Below are 18,104 nucleotides of genomic sequence, written 5' to 3' on the forward strand. Positions count from 1 at the left end.
TATGAACCTACAAAACTGTAAGTGAAAGAATACAATGTAACTTACCTGCTGTAATAATTTTTGAGGAGAAGCTGTATGAATGAAACTTGAAATGTAAACATTCACAAATGTTGCCATCAGGAACTGACAGTCAAAGCGGTCCATAATTCCTCCATGTCCAGGTATTATGTCACCAAAGTCCTATTTGCCAAGAGAAAGAGAGATGATTTCTTAAAATAACTTTGATACTCAGGGCAATTTTAGGTGTCTAGTTACTAGTGAGTAGTTCGGAACTCTTACATTTAGCTGAATTGTACATTCATAATACACATCATGATGTGGTCTCTGCCAATTATATATTACACAGTGCTGTCCAACACTCTTTTGCATGAGGTGTCACAGCCAAGTAACATTGCTCAGTCACACTTGGACAACACATAGAAGGAATTGCCAAAGTTAGTACATAAGGTAACTGAAAGAAACATGCAAACAGAAATGACCATTATATTTCAAGACAATAATGACACTGAAGTCACTGCTACTTATTATGCTCCCCCGAATATTACAAAATTTGAAACATGTCTCTTAATAGGGTGGGTGATCACAATGGATGGCAATGTTGGCAAGGAGTTCTTGTGACAGGGCATCCCAGTCTCCACCAACGCAGCTGACAACTGCTGGATGGTTATTGGTGCATATACACATGCTGCAATGTGTCTCCCCATTGCATTCCACATGTGCTTGATGAGATTTAAGTTGGGAGAATGAGCAGGTCAGTCCATTCTGTGAATTTCCTTTCATTTCAAGGGCTCCTACACCTGCACTGTTTGATGCAGTCATGCATTGTGATCCATAAAAATGAAGTCAGGGCCAAATGCACCCCATAAGACACACATTGAGAAGGATTACAGCATCACAATAATTTTTCCGGTGAGCATACCCACACTACTATGCCTTACCACATCTTAAAACCCGGACCTCCAAAACAACCATGTTCAACAAATCTCTGGGACCATACTCTCATATGGTGAGAGGTAGGAACATTGTCAAACATGACTGTTTTGGTGGTCCAGGTGTTACAGTGTGGGGAGGCATAATGTTGAATGGCTGTATTGACCTCAAAATCTTTGAACACAGTGCACTTGCTAGTCAGTGTTATTATGACACTGTACTCCTTTCCCACGTGCATCTTTTCAGTAATGCATTCTGCACCGACTTCATTTTTATGGATGACAATCCATGACCACGTCAAATAGTGCAGGTGGATGGGCTCTTGGAAAGACAGGATATTCAGCGAATGGACTGTTCTGCCTATTCTTGCAGACTTAAATCCCACTGAGCATGTGTGGGATGTGGTGGGGAGATGTACTGCATCAGTCCACATGCGCCAACAACCATCCAACAGTTGTCAATTGTGCCAGTGGAGACTGGAACACACTACCACAAGAACCTTTTACCAACATTGTGGGCAGTGTGGGAGCATGTTGCAGCGCATGCACTGATCCATGGCTATCACTCACCTTATTAAGAACTATGTCCTGACAATCATAAATCACAGTAACTTCAGTGTAATTACTATCTTTGAATAAAAGTGTCATTTCTGCTCATGTCCTTGGATAGTCCTTTCAGTTCCCTTATGTACTATACTGTAGCAGTTCTTCCTACATATGGTCCAAGTTTCATTGAGCTGGTACTTGGCAGTGACATATCACGTGAAAGTTACTCCTGTACTTAAGTTTTGCACACTTATAATTATTTGCTTATTTCTGTTTAAACATTCCTTTACATTATCAGATTTGAAAGGGACAAACAACATTAATGTGCAATTGAAAACACTTCTGCTATCTGTCAAACACTTTATTTCTTAAGGTAGGTTGTCAATGAGTTTTATAGCTATAATTTCAATACAGCCAAACACATCCTTGAACTTACAGAATGGTTGGCTGGTTTAAAGAGGGGTGAAGGGCCAAAACTGCTAGGTCATTGGTCCCTTGTTCCAATTAAAATAATTCCACAAAGGTGAGAGTAAAACAAACGAGACATACAACACAAAGCTGGAAGAAAGGAAAAACCACAAGAATGAATAAAGGACAATGAACACTAAAATGGACAAAATGGACAAGAACATCACAGAGAGATGCACGAAACGGGGATAAGAGAGTAAAACATGAGATCAAATTACCATGGCTGGCTGACCATGAGGATAAAAAGGATAAGTTAGCCACTCTCAAACACATTAAAACCTACAGCCTAAAAGCACTAGGGTGGAGGACACAGACAGACAAAGGACATGCGCTAAAACTTAGATCGAATGATAAAACCAACGCTCGGGTATAAAACGTAAAACCAAATCAGCAGATGAGGCGCTGTCTGCTAAAATTAACAGTAACAAGTCTGGTAACCAAAGATGATGATGTAGGGGAGCCAAAGTAGGACAGTGCAACAGAATATGGGCCACTGTCAACTGGGTGCTGCACCGAAACTGAGGTGGGTCTTCATGGAGCAGGAGATAGCCATGGGTCACCCAAGTGTGGCCAATGCAGAGCTGGCAGAGGAACACAGTGTCCCTGCAACAGGCCTTCAAGGAAGACTTCAACACATTTGTAGTCTCCTTAATGGCACGCAGTTTGTTGTGCATATTGAGGTTGTGCCATTCCGTCTCCCAAAGCCAAAAACCTTGCGGCATAATAATGAGTGCAGTTCAGTTACCAGGATGCCGATCTCCAGAAGCAGTTTCTATGTAGCCTGTTCGGACAGCCCGTCAGCAAGTTCGTTGACTGGGATGCCGATGTGTCCGACAAACACCACTGAACGACTGGACTGTTCCAGCGAATAGAGGGACTCCTGAATGGTCACTACCAAAGGTTGGTGAGAGTAGCACAGGTCGATAGCTTGTAGGCTGCTCAAGGAGTCAGTACAGAGAACAAACGACTCGCCAGGGCATGAACGGGTGTGCTCAAGAACATGAGACAGGGCTGCCAGCTCTGCAGTGAAAACACTGCAGCCATCTGGCAAGTAGTGCTGTTCAATATGTTCTCTGTGAACATAGGCAAAGCCAATATGACCATCAGCCATTGAGCCATTGGTGTAAACCACTTAAGAGCCCTGGGACATCTCAAGAATCAAGAGGAAGCGACAGCGGAGGGCCACGGGGTGAAGTTAGTCCTTAGGGCCATTCGAAAGGTGCAGAAGGAGCTTCAGCCTAGGTTTACATCACGGAGGTGTATGTGAATGGACCATGTGTAGAGGTGGTAAAGGGAAGGACTCCAGTTCAGAGAAAAGGGATCGGACGCGAACTGCAATCATAAGCCCTGACCTCAGCCGCCAATGCGGGAGATGAACTGCCACAGTTGTAAAAAGGAGACGGTAATTCAGATGCTAGGGAGAGCTACAAATGTGTGCAACATAACTGGCAAACAGCTGTGTTTGTCTGATCTGCAATGCAGGGACTCCAGCCTCCACCAGTATGCTGGTCATTGGGCTCCTCCTAAAGGCTCCCGTCATCAGTCGAACACCACAACAGTGCACCAGGTCAAGTATACGCAACGCTGAGGGTACTGCCGAGCCATAAACCGGACTCCCACAGTCAAGGCAGGATTGAACACGGGCTTCGTAGAGATGCAGCAGTGTTGAGTGATCTGCACACAAGTTGGTGTTGCTCAGGCAGCAGAGGGCATTGAGGTGCTGCTAGCAGTTCCGCTTATGCTGACAGGTGAGGAAGCCAAGTCAATCGGGCATTGAAAACCAGTCCTAAGAATCGATATGTCTGCACTACAGTGGGGGGATCGTCATTAAGGTAAAGTTATGGTTCCAGATGAATGGTATGACACCCATAGAAGTGCATGACAAATGACTTTGCAGCTGAAAACTGAAAGCCATGGGCTACAGCCCATGACTGTGCTTTATGGATAGCTCCTTGTAGGTGCCACTCAGCAACACCAGTACGAAATTCAGAAGTCGTCTGCATACAGAGATGGTGAGACTGCTGGCTCTACACCTGCTGCTAGACCATTAATGGCCAGTAAAAATAGAGATACAATCAATACAGAGCCCTGCAGTACCGGAATCTCCTGGATATGGGGGAACTACGACAGGCACCAACTTGGACACGGAAAGTTTGCAATGACATGAAATTTTGGACAAAAATCTGGAGGTGGCTCCAGAGACCCCACTCATATAATTCTCTACAGTTATTTTAATATCCCCTACAGCAGTGGAGTGCAGGGGACCGCATTGCTGGGAACCAGGTTTCCTGGAGGGCAATGCAGAAAGCAGGTGTAAAGCCTAACAGCTGCTCTAGCTCAGCCAGGTAGTGGAAAAAACCGCAGCAATTCCACTGGAGGATGACGTTATTGTGAGGCTGGGAAGGCATGAAATGATCCACGAGGCAGTGTACACCTCAGGGTCACCTCCTGCCACTGATTGAGTACCTGTGTGATCCACATCCACTGCGTCTGAGGGCCCAGCGAGATGTACATCCTCAGCAGATGCCAGAATCTCCACTTCATCCTCAGATGCAGAGCTTGTAGGTAGTGGTGGTGTGGGTGCCACTGCACTGACTTGGTTCTTGGGGGTCTTTTCCTTTTTTGGTTTCTTCGGTGTTCCTTAGGTTCTTCCGGCTGGGAGGGCTTCACTGATTCAGTCTCAGGGACTGAAGAGGACCGTGAAGCCCTACGACCATCTACCTGTGGGTGCTTCAGCCACTAGTGAGTGTCTGCTTCACCACTGGTAGGAACCTGGGAAGGGAGTGACCCAAGGGACCCCTTCCTAGAGAGAGGAGCAGAAAAAGACTTGCGCTTCTTTGGCTGAGAATTGGGGGCTGATGTCACCGATGGTTGGTGGGGCGTTGCTCTCGAAGTAAGTGGTGCAGGAACAAGCGGGACAGAAATGCCCCCCTCCCCACCATCAAGGGGCAGATGGAGTCTGACGGCTCTGAGAGCCAACGGTATATGGCAGAACCAAATGTGTTAAAACTGTTGTTGTAGTGGTGGCATAAGTGCATGTCATACACACAGGATGTAGCCTCTAAAATTTCCTCTTAGTCTCAGTGTAGGTCAGTCGGTCCAGTGTCTTCTATTCCACTATTTTCCTTTCTTTGTGTAGAATCCTGTAGTCCGGTGAGCAAGGGGAATGGTGTACTCTGCAGTTGACACAGATGGGAGCGGGGCACATAGGGTATTGGGACATTCACAATCTCGACAGATGAAGCTGGAAGTACAGCGGGAAGACATATGCCCAAACTTATGACACTGCATTGGGGGAGGGATATATGGTTTCATATCACAGCGGTAGACCATCACCCTTGAAGGCCAAGATGAAGGCACCAGTGGCAACCTGATTATCTCTCGGACTGCGATGGACGCACTGGACAAAATGAGCACCTCCTCGCTCTACATTGGTGCACTGCTCCGTATCAGAATGCAAAAGATGGTCCCTGTGGAATATAATACCTTGGAGCATATTTAAGCTCTTATTGGGTGTGACAGAAACAGAAACATCCCCCAGCATGTCATAGGCGAGTAATGCCCATGACTGAGCAGAAGATGCTGTTTTTATCAAGACTGACCCAGATCGCATTTTGGAAAATCCCTCCACCTCCCCAAACTTGTCTTCTAAATGCTCCACAAAAAACCGAGACTTCATTGACATGAAAGATTCCCCATCAACTCTCGTACATACAAGGTAACGAGGTGAACAAAGTTCGCTGCCATTATTAGCCTGGTGTTACTCCCATGGAGTGACCAGGGAGGGGAATGATTTGGGATCATATTTCTTTGCACTGAAGTTAGACCTCAACTGCTTAGTGACTGCTAGTGTGGGACCACCAGCAAGAGACGACGTAGTATGCTTCATGGTGTGTCATCCGCCCTGATGCCACCCCCTCCGACCAGGAGTCCTCCCCACGGGTGCCACCCAGCTGCAGCAAAGGCCACCTGGCAGGATGGCCATTACCGGGAGTCCTGATGTCCCAGGGTGACGGGCATCTACTCCTTGACATACGTGGGGAGTTAACAGTGCAGGCATCAGCACAGCAATCTCTGTGTGGTCAGGAGGCTACAACCAACAGGGTACATGGTGGCCCCACAACAACAGACTGGCTACAGTGCTGGATATGAGGTGCACAGAAGTCCATGGTCATCAACGGCACACAAAATGACACTGCATAATGGATGGAGGAAAACGCACCCAGGAAGGTGTCCACACCCAAAAGGTGGAGAATGAACGGAACTGAAAATCCACGATGATAAAGTGGGCCAAAGATCTCCGTGCACGATGGACATGACGCACCATCTAAGTAACAATTGGCCCGCTCTTCGGTAAAATTTGGAAGAATGGAGTTCAAACCCTACAGAGGATCATCACATAAAGGTCAAAATGTTTTAGACTCCTTTTAGTCACCTCTTACAACAGGCAGGAATACCTTGTCCTATTCTAACCCTAGAACCCACATGGGAACTTACAGAATGGGAAGAAAGACACTGGTAGAGAGACTGTGAGTAGTGTAATATGCAAACTCTTCCTGGGATAATAATATGGTCTATGAATTAGACATGCTTTCCTCGGAAAACACACACACACACACACACACACACACACACACACACGCACACACACACACACACACACACCAGCACTAGTGCAGGATGAGAGTGGCGACAGGGAGGGTTACTGTTAGGTTTTAGTTTTATTGTTTAGTGTTAGGGTTTAGGGTCTAGGGTCGGCTAGGGGCTAGGGAGTAAGGGCTAGGGAGTAGGGGGTATGGGTTAGGGGCTGGGCTAGACTAGGGACCAGAAGATAATGTCAAAAAATGACTCCAAAACAAGAGTATTTTTTCTGTTCTTTGCCTTCCCGCCCCCCTAAATATAACTACAAGAATTTTTTCCTCCCTAAAAAATCTACAAGAAATCTACTTTTTACCTGTGATCACAGTGTGTCGTCATGACTTACTATAAGCTACCAAGTGCTATTAACTTAGACAAAATTTATTTTAACCATATGATGTATCACTAATGTAATCGGTGGTGGCTTCGTGTTATGTACACTAATTGCTAACAAAATAGACTTCTAAAATGTCTACAAAAGTTACATTCACTAGAGGTCAGAGAAGATTATCCTTCCTTCTAGTACTGTGTTAATGAATGTGTCTATAAATCCGAAACTGTAATGCATTGTACACTGTAAATTTCATATCTGGTTAAATGTATGTGAGGTTAGGTTAATATTGTCAGCTACTTAAACACAAGACTGCAAGATGTATATGAGTGAACAGAGCACACAATTCTTTTGTACAATGAATACTGCTTGCTTACATGAGGAGTTACCCAAAAATTTATTGCATAGGATCCATATGTATTATAAAAAGGGACATATGTATGTGAAAGAAAACAAAGGAAACTCCAGGTTGGAATATTAGCAGTACAAGGGAAAGATAGAGTACTACTCACTGTAAAGATGAAACACTGAGTTGCAGATAGGCATAATGAAAAGACACACTTTAGCTTAGCCAAAGGCTTCATCAGCAAAGGAAACACACACACACACACACACACACACACACACACACACACACACACATTCACACACACACGAGCAAGTACACCTCACATACGCATGACCACTATCTCTGGCAGCTCGGACTGGAATGTAACTATCATGTAGAATGGAAGTAACAATCCCAAGGGGGAAGGGAAGGGGAAGGGATAGCAGGGTACAGGTGGGGGATAGAAGAGTCCTGTTGGGGGCAGTGTGTAAGGACAAAACTGTTGAATGGCACAGTGTTGGGAGGCTGTGGGATGGGGAGGAAGTGGGGGAGGGGGGGGGGTGAAGAATGAAGGGAAGGGGATAGATGAGTAGGTTGTTGGCAGAGAGCGGCATACAAAAATGGTGGAAGATATGAATAAAGGGGAGGTGACAGGACAGAGGGAGTGGAACCTGTTGGGTGGATGGTGTGGGGACAGCAGGTTACTATAGGTAGGGGCTGGATTACTTTCAGGTTTGGCAAATGTGTTGCAAGGCTAACTCCCATCTGTACAGCAATTATTTCAATGGCTGTTTCATTACCTGAGCCATGTGAATCCTCCCTCCTCCATCTCTATGTTATTTGAACTGTGAAGATGGGAATTATCCTTACAACACATGTCTCCCAAAATTATCCCAGCCCCAAACTACAGTAACCTACTGTCCTCTAGTATCAACATATGCCACTCAATGCACCTACAAAAATGTATCGAGCTACCACATATAGTTAAGGAGATATGACACTGTAAATAATGAGATGCACAAAAAATTCCACAGTATGCATGAAGTTTAAATTTATTACTTCTTTTCCACTAACTCTACTCACAACATATTACGCACATAGTATCCACTTATGCTGCTTATTTTACCTCCACAAATATGTTATTGCATGATGCACAGTGAATTTGTTTCTATATTTCACTTGAAAAACATTTCATCTTTTGTTTTCATTTCTAACAGAAAATTGGCAAAATGAATTCCAGTGCAATACTGGGTTGTCAGCAAGTATTAAATACACAAAAACAGGCAACATACATGTTTACTTAAGCTGGCAGTTACTCTTATGATGGAAGTAACTGAACCTAAGAGTTTTAGCAGATTGGCTATATGCTCTTTTTAGTTTAAGTTTCACGATGCACACCTGACAACCTAGAGCTTTCTATGTCAATTATAATTTATTAATAGTGCACAAGGTTAACTTTAGGTGGGGGATGTTTTCACAAAAAACCTGGATGAGGTGAGTTTTTTCTAAGTTGCAAACAAGCCCATTTGTAGTTCGCTAAACACCAGTTACTATTTTTCTGCTGTTGTTCCTACACTAGACCAAAACTCTGCCACCTTCAAAAAAGGATTCATTCTACCCACTGATTCACATAAAATGACAGATCACAAACAAATGTAATTATTCGTTTTGCAAAAGTTATGATGTCTGCCTATGAATTAGTCGAACAGCTTGTACTAACAACATAATTAATTAATTAAAACTTCTATTATGCCTTGTACAAACATGTGGTTCCTGAAGAGGGGCAGCAGCCTTTTCAGTAGTTGCAGGGGCAACAGTCTGGATGATTGACTGACCTGGTCTTGTAACACTAACCAAAACGGCCTTGCTGTGCTGGTACTGCGAACGGCTGAAAGCAAGGGAAACTACAGCCGTAATTTTTCCTGAGGGCATGCAGCTTTACTGTATGGTTAAATGATGATGGCATCCTCTTGGGTAAAATATTCACGAGGTAAAATAGTCCCCCATTCGGATCTCTGGGCAGGGGCTACTCAAGAGGACATCGTTATCAGGAGAAAGAAAACTGGCGTTCCACAGATCGGAGCGTGGAATGTCAGATCCCTTAATCGGGCAGGTAAGTTAGAAAATTTAAAAAGGGAAATGGATACGTTAAAGTTAGATATAGTGGGAATTAGTGAAGTTCGGTGGCAGGAGGAACAAGACTTTTGGTCAGGTGAATACAGGGTTATAAATACAAAATCAAATAGGGGTAATGCAGAAGTAGGTTTAATAATGAATAAAAAAATAGGAGTGTGAGTAAGCTACTACAAACAGCATAGCGAACGCTTTATTGTGGCCAAGATAGACACGAAGCCCAGGACTACTACAGTAGTATAAGTTTATATGCCAACTAGCTCTGCAGATGACGAAGAAATTGATGATATGTATGATGAGACAAAAGAAATTATTCAGGTAGTGAAGGGAGGCGAAAATTTAATAGTCATGGGTGACTGGAATTCGACAGTAGGAAAAGGAAGAGAAGGAAACATAGTAGGCGAATACGGATTGGGGCTAAGAAATGCAAGAGGAAGCCGCCTGGTAGAATTTTGCACAGAGCATAACTTAATCATGGCTAACACTTGGTTCAAGAATCATGAAAGAAGGTTGTATACATGGAAGAACCCTGGAGATACTAGAAGGTTTCAGATAGATTATATAATGGTAAGACAGAGATTTAGGAACCAGATTTTAAATTGTAAGATATTTCCAGGGGCAGATGTGAACTCTGACCACAATCTATTGGTTATGAACTGTAGATTAAAACTGAAGAAACTGCAAAAAGGTGGGAATTTAAGGAGATGGGACATGGATAAACTGAAAGTCCCAGAGGTTGTACAGAGTTTCAGGGAGAGCATAAGGGAACAATTGACAGGAATGGGGGAAAGAAATACAGTAGAAGAAGAATGGGTAGCTCTGAGGGATGAAGTAGGGAAGGCAGCAGGGGATCAAGAAGGTAAAAAGACGAGGGCTAGTAGAAATCCTTGGGTAACAGAAGTGATACTGAATTTAATTGATGAAAGGAGAAACTACAAAAATGCAGTAAGTGAAGCAGCCAAAAAGGAATACAAACGTCTGAAAAATGAGATCGACAGGAAGTGCAAAATGGCTAAGCAGGGATGGCTAGAGGACAAATGTAAGGATGTAGAGGCTTATCTCACGAGGGGTACAGGAAAATTAAAGAGACCTTTAGAGAAAAGAGAACACTTGTATGAATATCAAGAGCTCAGATGGAAACCCAGTTCTAAGCAAAGAAGGGAAAGCAGAAAGGTGGAAGGAGTATATAGAGGGTCTATACAGGGGCGATGTTCTTGAGGACAATATTATGGAAATGGAAGAGGATGTAGATGAAGATGAAATGGGAGATATGATACTGTGTGAAGAGTTTGACAGAGCACTGAAAGACCTAAGTCGAAACAAGGCCCCGGGAGTAGACAACATTCCATTAGAACTACTGACAGCCTTGGGAGAGCCAGTCCTGACACAACTCTACCATCTGGTGAGCAAGATGTACGAGACAGGTGAAATACCCTCAGACTTCAAGAAGAATATAATAATTCCAATCCCATAGAAAGCAGGTGTTGACAGATGTAAAAATTACCGAACTATCAGTTTAATAAGTCACAGCTGCAAAATACTAACGTGAATTTTTTACAGACGAATGGACAACTGGTAGAAGCCGACCTTGGGGAAGATCAGTGCGGATTCCGTGGAAATGTTGGAACATGTGAGGCAATACTGACCCTACAACTTATCTTAGAAGAAAGATTAAGGAAAGGCAAACCTATGTTTCTAGCATTTGTAAACTTAGAGAAAGCTTTTGATAATGTTGACTGGAATACTCTCTTTCAAATTCTGAAGGTGGCAGGGATAAAATACAGGGAGCGAAAGGCTATTTACAATTTGTACAGAAATCAGACGGCAGTTATAAGAGTCGAGGGACATGAAAAGGAAGCAGTGGTTGGGAAGGGAGTGAGACAGGGTTGTAGCTTCTCCCTGATGCTATTCAATCTGTATATTGAGCAAGCAGTAAAGGAAACAAAAGAAAAGTTCAGAGTAGGTATTAAAATCCATGGAAAAGAAATAAAAACTTTTAGGTTCGCCTATGACATTGTAATTCTGTCAGTGACAGCAAAGGACTTGGAAGAGCAGTTGAATGGAATGGACAGTGTGTTGAAAAGAGGGTATAAGATGAACATCAACAAAAGCAAAACAAGGATAATGGAATGTATTCAAATTAAGTCGGGTGATACTGAGGGAATTAGATTAGGAAATGAAACACTTAAAGTAGTAAACGAGTTTTGCTATTTGGGGAGCAAAATAACTGATGATGGTCAAAGTAGAGAGGATATAAAATGTAGACTGGCAATGGCAAGGAAAGTGTTTCTGAAGAAGAGAAATTTGCTAACATCGAGTATAGATTTAAGTGTCAGGAAGTCGTTTCTGAAAGTATTTGTATGGAGTGTAGCCATGTATGGAAGTGAAACATGAACGATAAATAGTTTAGACAAGAAGAGAATAGAAGCTTTCGAAATGTGGTGCTACAGAAGAATGCTGAAGATTAGATGGGTAGATCACATAACTAATGAGGAGGTATTGAATAGAATTGGAGAGAAGAGAAATTTATGGCACAACTTGACTAGGAGAAGGGATCAGTTGGTGGGGCATCAAGGGATCACCAATTTAGTATTGGAGGACAGCATGGAGGGTAAAAATCATAGAGGGAGACCAAGAGATGAATACACCAAACAGATTCAGAAGGATGTAGGTTGCAGTAGGTACTGGGAGATGAAGAAGCTTGCACAGTATAGAGTAGCATGGAGAGCTGAATCAAACCAGTCTCAGGACTGAAGACCACAACAACAAAAACAACAACAACATTATGCCTTCAGCACAGTGGCTTTTGTGAAACACAAACTGTGGTTGGTCAACTATTTACTTACTGCAATGGTGGGGCTGCACCTGGAGGAACTCTCCTCCTTGAAACACACTCTTTTTCAAAATTTTGGAAAACGTCATGTCAGGTATGCTGGGTGTTACTGGCATTTGTGGAGTTACGAGCTTACAGAGAGGTCATGTATCAGGTTCATGGATATTGAAGCTTTTATTTGTGTATACTACAGACAGAACTACTAACCTGGTACATTGATAAGGGAGGAATTTCTTATGCTGATTACGTATGTATACATATAATGCAAGTAATCATATTATTACACGAATATTATGAAATATTTTCATTGGCATACACTAGAGAACATTACTCCAACACACTGCTGATCATGAGCAATGCCTGAAGCTAGTCCTGTAAAATAAATTACTATCAACAAGAAGCTTATGTGAAACAACTGTCGATTAATATGACTTATTCATAATTTCTATGAGCTGCGGAGCACCAAATGTACGAGGCAGTCATACTACAAACCTTTAGTCAGTATGCCTAGTTATTTAAAAAGTTGTCAACAAGAGGTTCTAAAGTGATCACCATACATTATATGGGTACGATATGAGAGTCAGATAGAGCCTACTACTGCTGCTGGAGAGTGATTGAGTGTGTTTCCTAAGATATAAGAAGGCCTTTTGGCCAAAAGCTCGAATGTATAGCAGTCTTTTTGTTGGCCTGTCTGCATCTTAATGTCTCCTTTAATCGTGGAATACCAAACTCTCCTTTTGTTGCTACTTTAATGGTTACTGTAAACAAAGTAGTAAATATTTTTACATACTCAATCAATTCTTCAGTTACTACTAACTTTTCTATTATCACCGGGATTGAAATTTTTGTGAATTTTCATATATTAAATGAAGTTAAATTCAACAGAGCTTCAATTCTCTGTTGAAATATCTCAGCCTTGCAATACTCAAATTGTATATGGATGGCCATATGTAAATAAGCTGAAATAAAGGAATAGAAATATTGGTAGTATTTCAACTGCTTTGAACTTCCAAATAGTGAAACTCTGTGACACATCATCAGAAATAGAAAATAAAGGAATACTGTGTCTCTTTCAATGACATGAACCTATCCCAACAACAAACTGCCTTTGTAATAATGGGACAGGGAATAGTGGGAATGGCATTTGGCAATAACTTTACTGGAATTGTATTGCTATAGCTCTCACCTTTATCTTGAAAGCTCGCTTGAATCCACTTGCGAAGAAGCCACCAAATGGACCAATGACTGAGCTGAATATAGACATTGAGAGAGAGTGCAGCAGGAAAGGGTACAGCGTTATTGTGTTCTTCATGCCAAACTGAAATGTAAAGAGAGGTGCTTTGAAAACTTCATGAAAAAGAGCTACACTTGAAAGTACATATGTTCCACTTCTCTTATCACATAAAACTTGTCCACCATATGATGTAGTTAATAATACTCAGAAACAATTGTTCATTATTATTACATACCAACTGCAAAACCCCAGCAAGTGATTCAGGAAGCGTATATTCTTGAGGGCGAAATAATGGTGATGGCTCACATTCCATTGTCATTCGGCCAAGAGCTTCACTATACTCAATCGGACATACGAAGTAGCGATACTGACACATCACATATGACATCTACAAAGACAAATATAGAGAAGTTTTGTTGATATTTTAACATACCTAGATTAGAAAATGGAATGAAAATTCTAAGTAATTTACTTATTCAGCCATTAATAACAGAGACACAATTCTTTTTTTTAATGGAAAGCATAATACAAGAGCACAAGAAACTATGAAATGCAACTGAATTATACATACAATGAGTCCAAAAATTACTGTAGAGATTCCTCCTCCCACAAAACCTTCCCAAGTTTTTTTTGGCGAGAGCTGAATCAATGGAGTGCGTCCAAAAAAGAATCCAAATACATATGCCATGATGTCATTACACACTATCATGGAAACAGGCACGATGAACCTGCAATAAAACTTATCGTCTTGAACAACAATTTAGAACAGAAAAATAAATATATATGCAAAGGAGAAACTAGTATAATGCACAGGCACAACAAATAAACTGGACTGATAGCAACAAAACTAAAAATGATGCAGAAATCTTCATTTTGCGACTCAGTCTTCTTCGTCGTCTCCTTCCTGGCCTTATCCTATATTTACATGGGTCAGCATGTTATTCTGGTTTTGGCAATGTTAGTGGTAGAGGGTGGCCAGATGACACTCCTGTCGCTACACCTTCTCTCCCTGACAGACTTTGTGTACTCCATCTGCTGTGCCTGCTTTTATACTGTACAAAAGTGTGAGAATGTGTTTGAAATTTGCAAATCTTGTAATTGAAGTGGTACATGGCTACCAGCCCAGTATACACTTAGTAGGATGTGTGAAACCACCTAAATCCACATCCAGGCTGCCTAGCAAACTGACCCTTGTCATTAACCCTCATGCAGGTTCACCTATGTATAAATTGCACCAACCACGAATAACATTGCCTTGTATTGTTCCACTGTTGTTTTGCAATTGTGAGCCCATATTTACTCCTTAATTATTGCATCATCTAACACAATGGTAAGTTGTGTTGTCATACGTCCACTGAGCAACAGTAACATAAAATAAACAACGAGGTGCGTGAGAAAAAATTTATGGCCCATCCACAAAAATGACACAGATTATGAACTATCAGCATAATCTTACAGTGGAGCACCTGTCTACGAGACAATTCGTAACTGAATAAGTGATTGGCTAGGATCTGAAGCAACTGTGCTGTTTAATGCAAGTTCATTTTATTATTGTTTACTTAAACTGTGCTTTAGCTCATTTAATGTAAGTTTATTTTATTGTTGTTCAATTAAACTAAGATTAAACTGTGATTCTGCTCATCCATATTTACCTTGGTAAATGTGTACATGTGTACAAAGTGCACCATGCACCTGCTCATGTTATGAAAAATGGTGCTCCCATTCGAGGGTTAATTAGCCATCCTGATTCAACCTGATACTGATACGCCTCACCAATTGTGGAAGCGGTGTGCTAATGCATGCAGCTACCTGGATGAGTCAATTCTCGTTGTGCAACTGATCTTAAAATACAGTGACTTTATAAATAAGAGGGCGAGCAGGAAAGAGGGGTAGCAGTAAGCGATAGGCATTTAAAGTGCTAGAAGACAAATTTCTATCACTTATTGGCTGCACACACATGACAATGAGACAGACTTTCTATTCTGTCAAAAGTTCTAAGACAAAATTTTGCGAGGGAAGTACAGGAACAGGTGTATTACTGTTTGCTGTATGAAAAAGAAAGTTCTCTTGAGAAAATTATAAACTCATGAGGGAGAATTCCTGGTCAGTGCTAACCTTTAGTTCCAAAAGCTAGCAGAGCGTGCATTCTTTCATATATGTCTATAAGCAGCACCAGGAGGATAAATTCTGGCCAGCAATTTTGTCTCATAATCATATGAGGTGCGACAATAAAGTAATGAGACTTATTTTCTTTGCAAGATGTGGCAACCCTGCAGGCTTTCTGACCTTGCTCTATTAGTTGCTTCTAGTCCAAGCGGCACATCGATGCAACTGCTCAGTCGTGAGTTGTGCTGTAATAAGTTAACACATGTTTGTGTCTCTCATCACGGAAATGGAACCACATAATATTACGCAACGGTATGCCGTTTCTTTTTGTGTTAAATTGTGTGAAAATGCGATGACAACTTACGGTAAGCTTCAGAAGGCTTTTGGAGAGAAGGGTATGTCAAGAGCTCAAGTTTTTCGTTGGCATAAAATGTTTAGTGAAGGCAGAACGAATGTTGAAAATGAAGACCGCAGTGGATGACCATCAACCTCACGGACGGATGTCAGCTTGGCCAGGGCGCACGAACTCATACGATCTGATCGACGTTTATCCGTGAAAATGATTGCAGAAGAACTGAACATCAATTGAGAAATGGTTCGTCTAATAATAAATGGAAATCTTGGTATGACAAATGCGCCATCCCATACTGTTGCCAGTTCAGCAATTTTTAACCTCAAAACAAATTTCAGTAGTACCACAGTCACCTTATTCACCAGATATCGCTCCGTGTAACTTTTTTCTATTTCCAAGAGTCAAAACGGCAGTCAAGGGAGACCATTTTCCAACAACACAAGATGTCCAAAAAGCTCTATCGAGGATCTTGGAGGATATTGCAGAAGATGAGTTCCAGAAATGTTACCATCAATGTCAGAAGCGCTAGAAAAGTGTGTGTAATCAGAAGGGAACTACTTTGAAGGAGACAACACTATACTTGACTAAAACAGTAAGCAGCGTTTTTTTTTCCACATCAGTCTCATTACTTTATTGTTGCACCTCGTATATTATTGTTTGTACAATGTAGTAAATTGATTTATTCTTAGTTCTGCTAAGACTTCCGGCATTTAACTGGAGTATTTGGACACTGTCTCCAAGATTTATCTCTTAGATATTCAGTGACAAATGTGGTGAACAGTCTGACAAGGTTCTCCATAGTTGCAGTGTGGTGATTAGGTTGTTTTACATTTACAAAATCTGTTGTGACTAATTTTGTAAATAAGGAAAAACTGAATCACCACGCTGCAGCTGTGGACCTCCTTATGATGTTCACCACATTGTCACTGAATGCTGCCTTACATGATATTCAGGAGAAAAAATTGTTCTTTGAAGTTCCAAACTACGCATTTGACTGTATTAAAGGTTCCAACTCTAAAATATAAATTTATATGTACAATTTTAGAAAGTCTGCTTCATCTTTGTGACTACACTGTGAAATTTTATCACTTTGTTTTATACATATTATTTTTATACATTATACCAAATCTACATAAGCCATATGCTAAATAAATAAATCAATTTGTTATGTACACAGCTGCTAACACAGTACAGTATGCGAAGTCGACAACACACTGCAGATGACACAAAAATGCAGTCAGCCCTGATGTAAAAGTATGTATGACAGGATGATAAACTGTGTTCTCACGAGACCACAATACTGCCACTGTTGAATTGCAACACATGCTGGAGGACATTTCACTTTCTTACATGAGGCATAGCAGCATGATGTCACAACCGACCAACATTCAAATGCGATTTTTGAATGAGAAACCCGCTATATTAATCTTTACTATGTAAAGTATGTAGATGGCGTTATTTTACTTATTTTGTGTGGTTGCACTGAAATGCTAAGCATTTGCATATCCAAGGACGTAGCACACTTTGTGGATATTTGTCACTTTGTCTTCACAGTGTGGCAACTTTAATGGCCAGCAATGTAGATGTGAACATGTTGCTGACACATTGTGTCACCTTTGCTGGCGTTTGTGAATGCTAACACTGAATGCTACTATGCTAACACTGAATGCTACTGACTTCATGATGGTTTCACTTCATGGGTGTGGCAACAATTCATACCTTAGTTTGTGTAATTTTGCCATGATGGCGGCACATGTCAGCGGGCACGCATCAAGAGTTACAGTACCAATCTTGTAGATAATTTTTTCATTTATAATTCTTCAATTAAAATGTGATATACTCTTTTCTGATGGCATCTGGAAAGTGTGAACAATTTCACACTCTTGCAATCGGGAATCCTCCATGACCATTTTGTGCACTTTTGCAGTGATTTCTGAAGTAGTGACACATCTTGGCCGACCACTGCGCGAATCATCATCTAAGCTGTCCCGACCAAATTTAAATTCATTTGTTGACCAAATTTAAATTCATTTGTCCACTTGGCAACAGCTGAGAATGAAGGAGCAGTGTCCCCCAGCGTCTTCTGGAAATCGGCACGAATGTCCTTTGCTTTCATACCTTTCTTTACGAAGTGCTTAATCACTGCTCGAATTTCGATTTTTTTCCATCTTCGCAAATCACTAAACAGGAACAACAATAGAGCCAC

General features: G+C 41.6%; 1 protein-coding gene across 1 annotated transcript in view; it reads right to left on the reverse strand.

Annotated features, from left to right (window-relative positions):
- Positions 1–18,104, reverse strand: part of LOC126100406 (phosphatidate cytidylyltransferase, photoreceptor-specific) — a 115,687-nt gene that overhangs the window by 3,906 nt on the left and 93,677 nt on the right. The window contains exons 6-9 of the mRNA XM_049910999.1: positions 14,012–14,168; positions 13,676–13,828; positions 13,393–13,524; positions 46–180 (exon numbers count right to left, since the gene is read on the reverse strand). Of these exons, the coding sequence (XP_049766956.1) occupies positions 46–180; positions 13,393–13,524; positions 13,676–13,828; positions 14,012–14,168 (577 nt within the window). The remainder of the gene's footprint in view (positions 1–45; positions 181–13,392; positions 13,525–13,675; positions 13,829–14,011; positions 14,169–18,104) is intronic.

Source organism: Schistocerca cancellata, chromosome 9 (genome assembly GCF_023864275.1).
Source record: "Schistocerca cancellata isolate TAMUIC-IGC-003103 chromosome 9, iqSchCanc2.1, whole genome shotgun sequence".
NCBI classification, from domain to species: domain Eukaryota; kingdom Metazoa; phylum Arthropoda; class Insecta; order Orthoptera; family Acrididae; genus Schistocerca; species Schistocerca cancellata.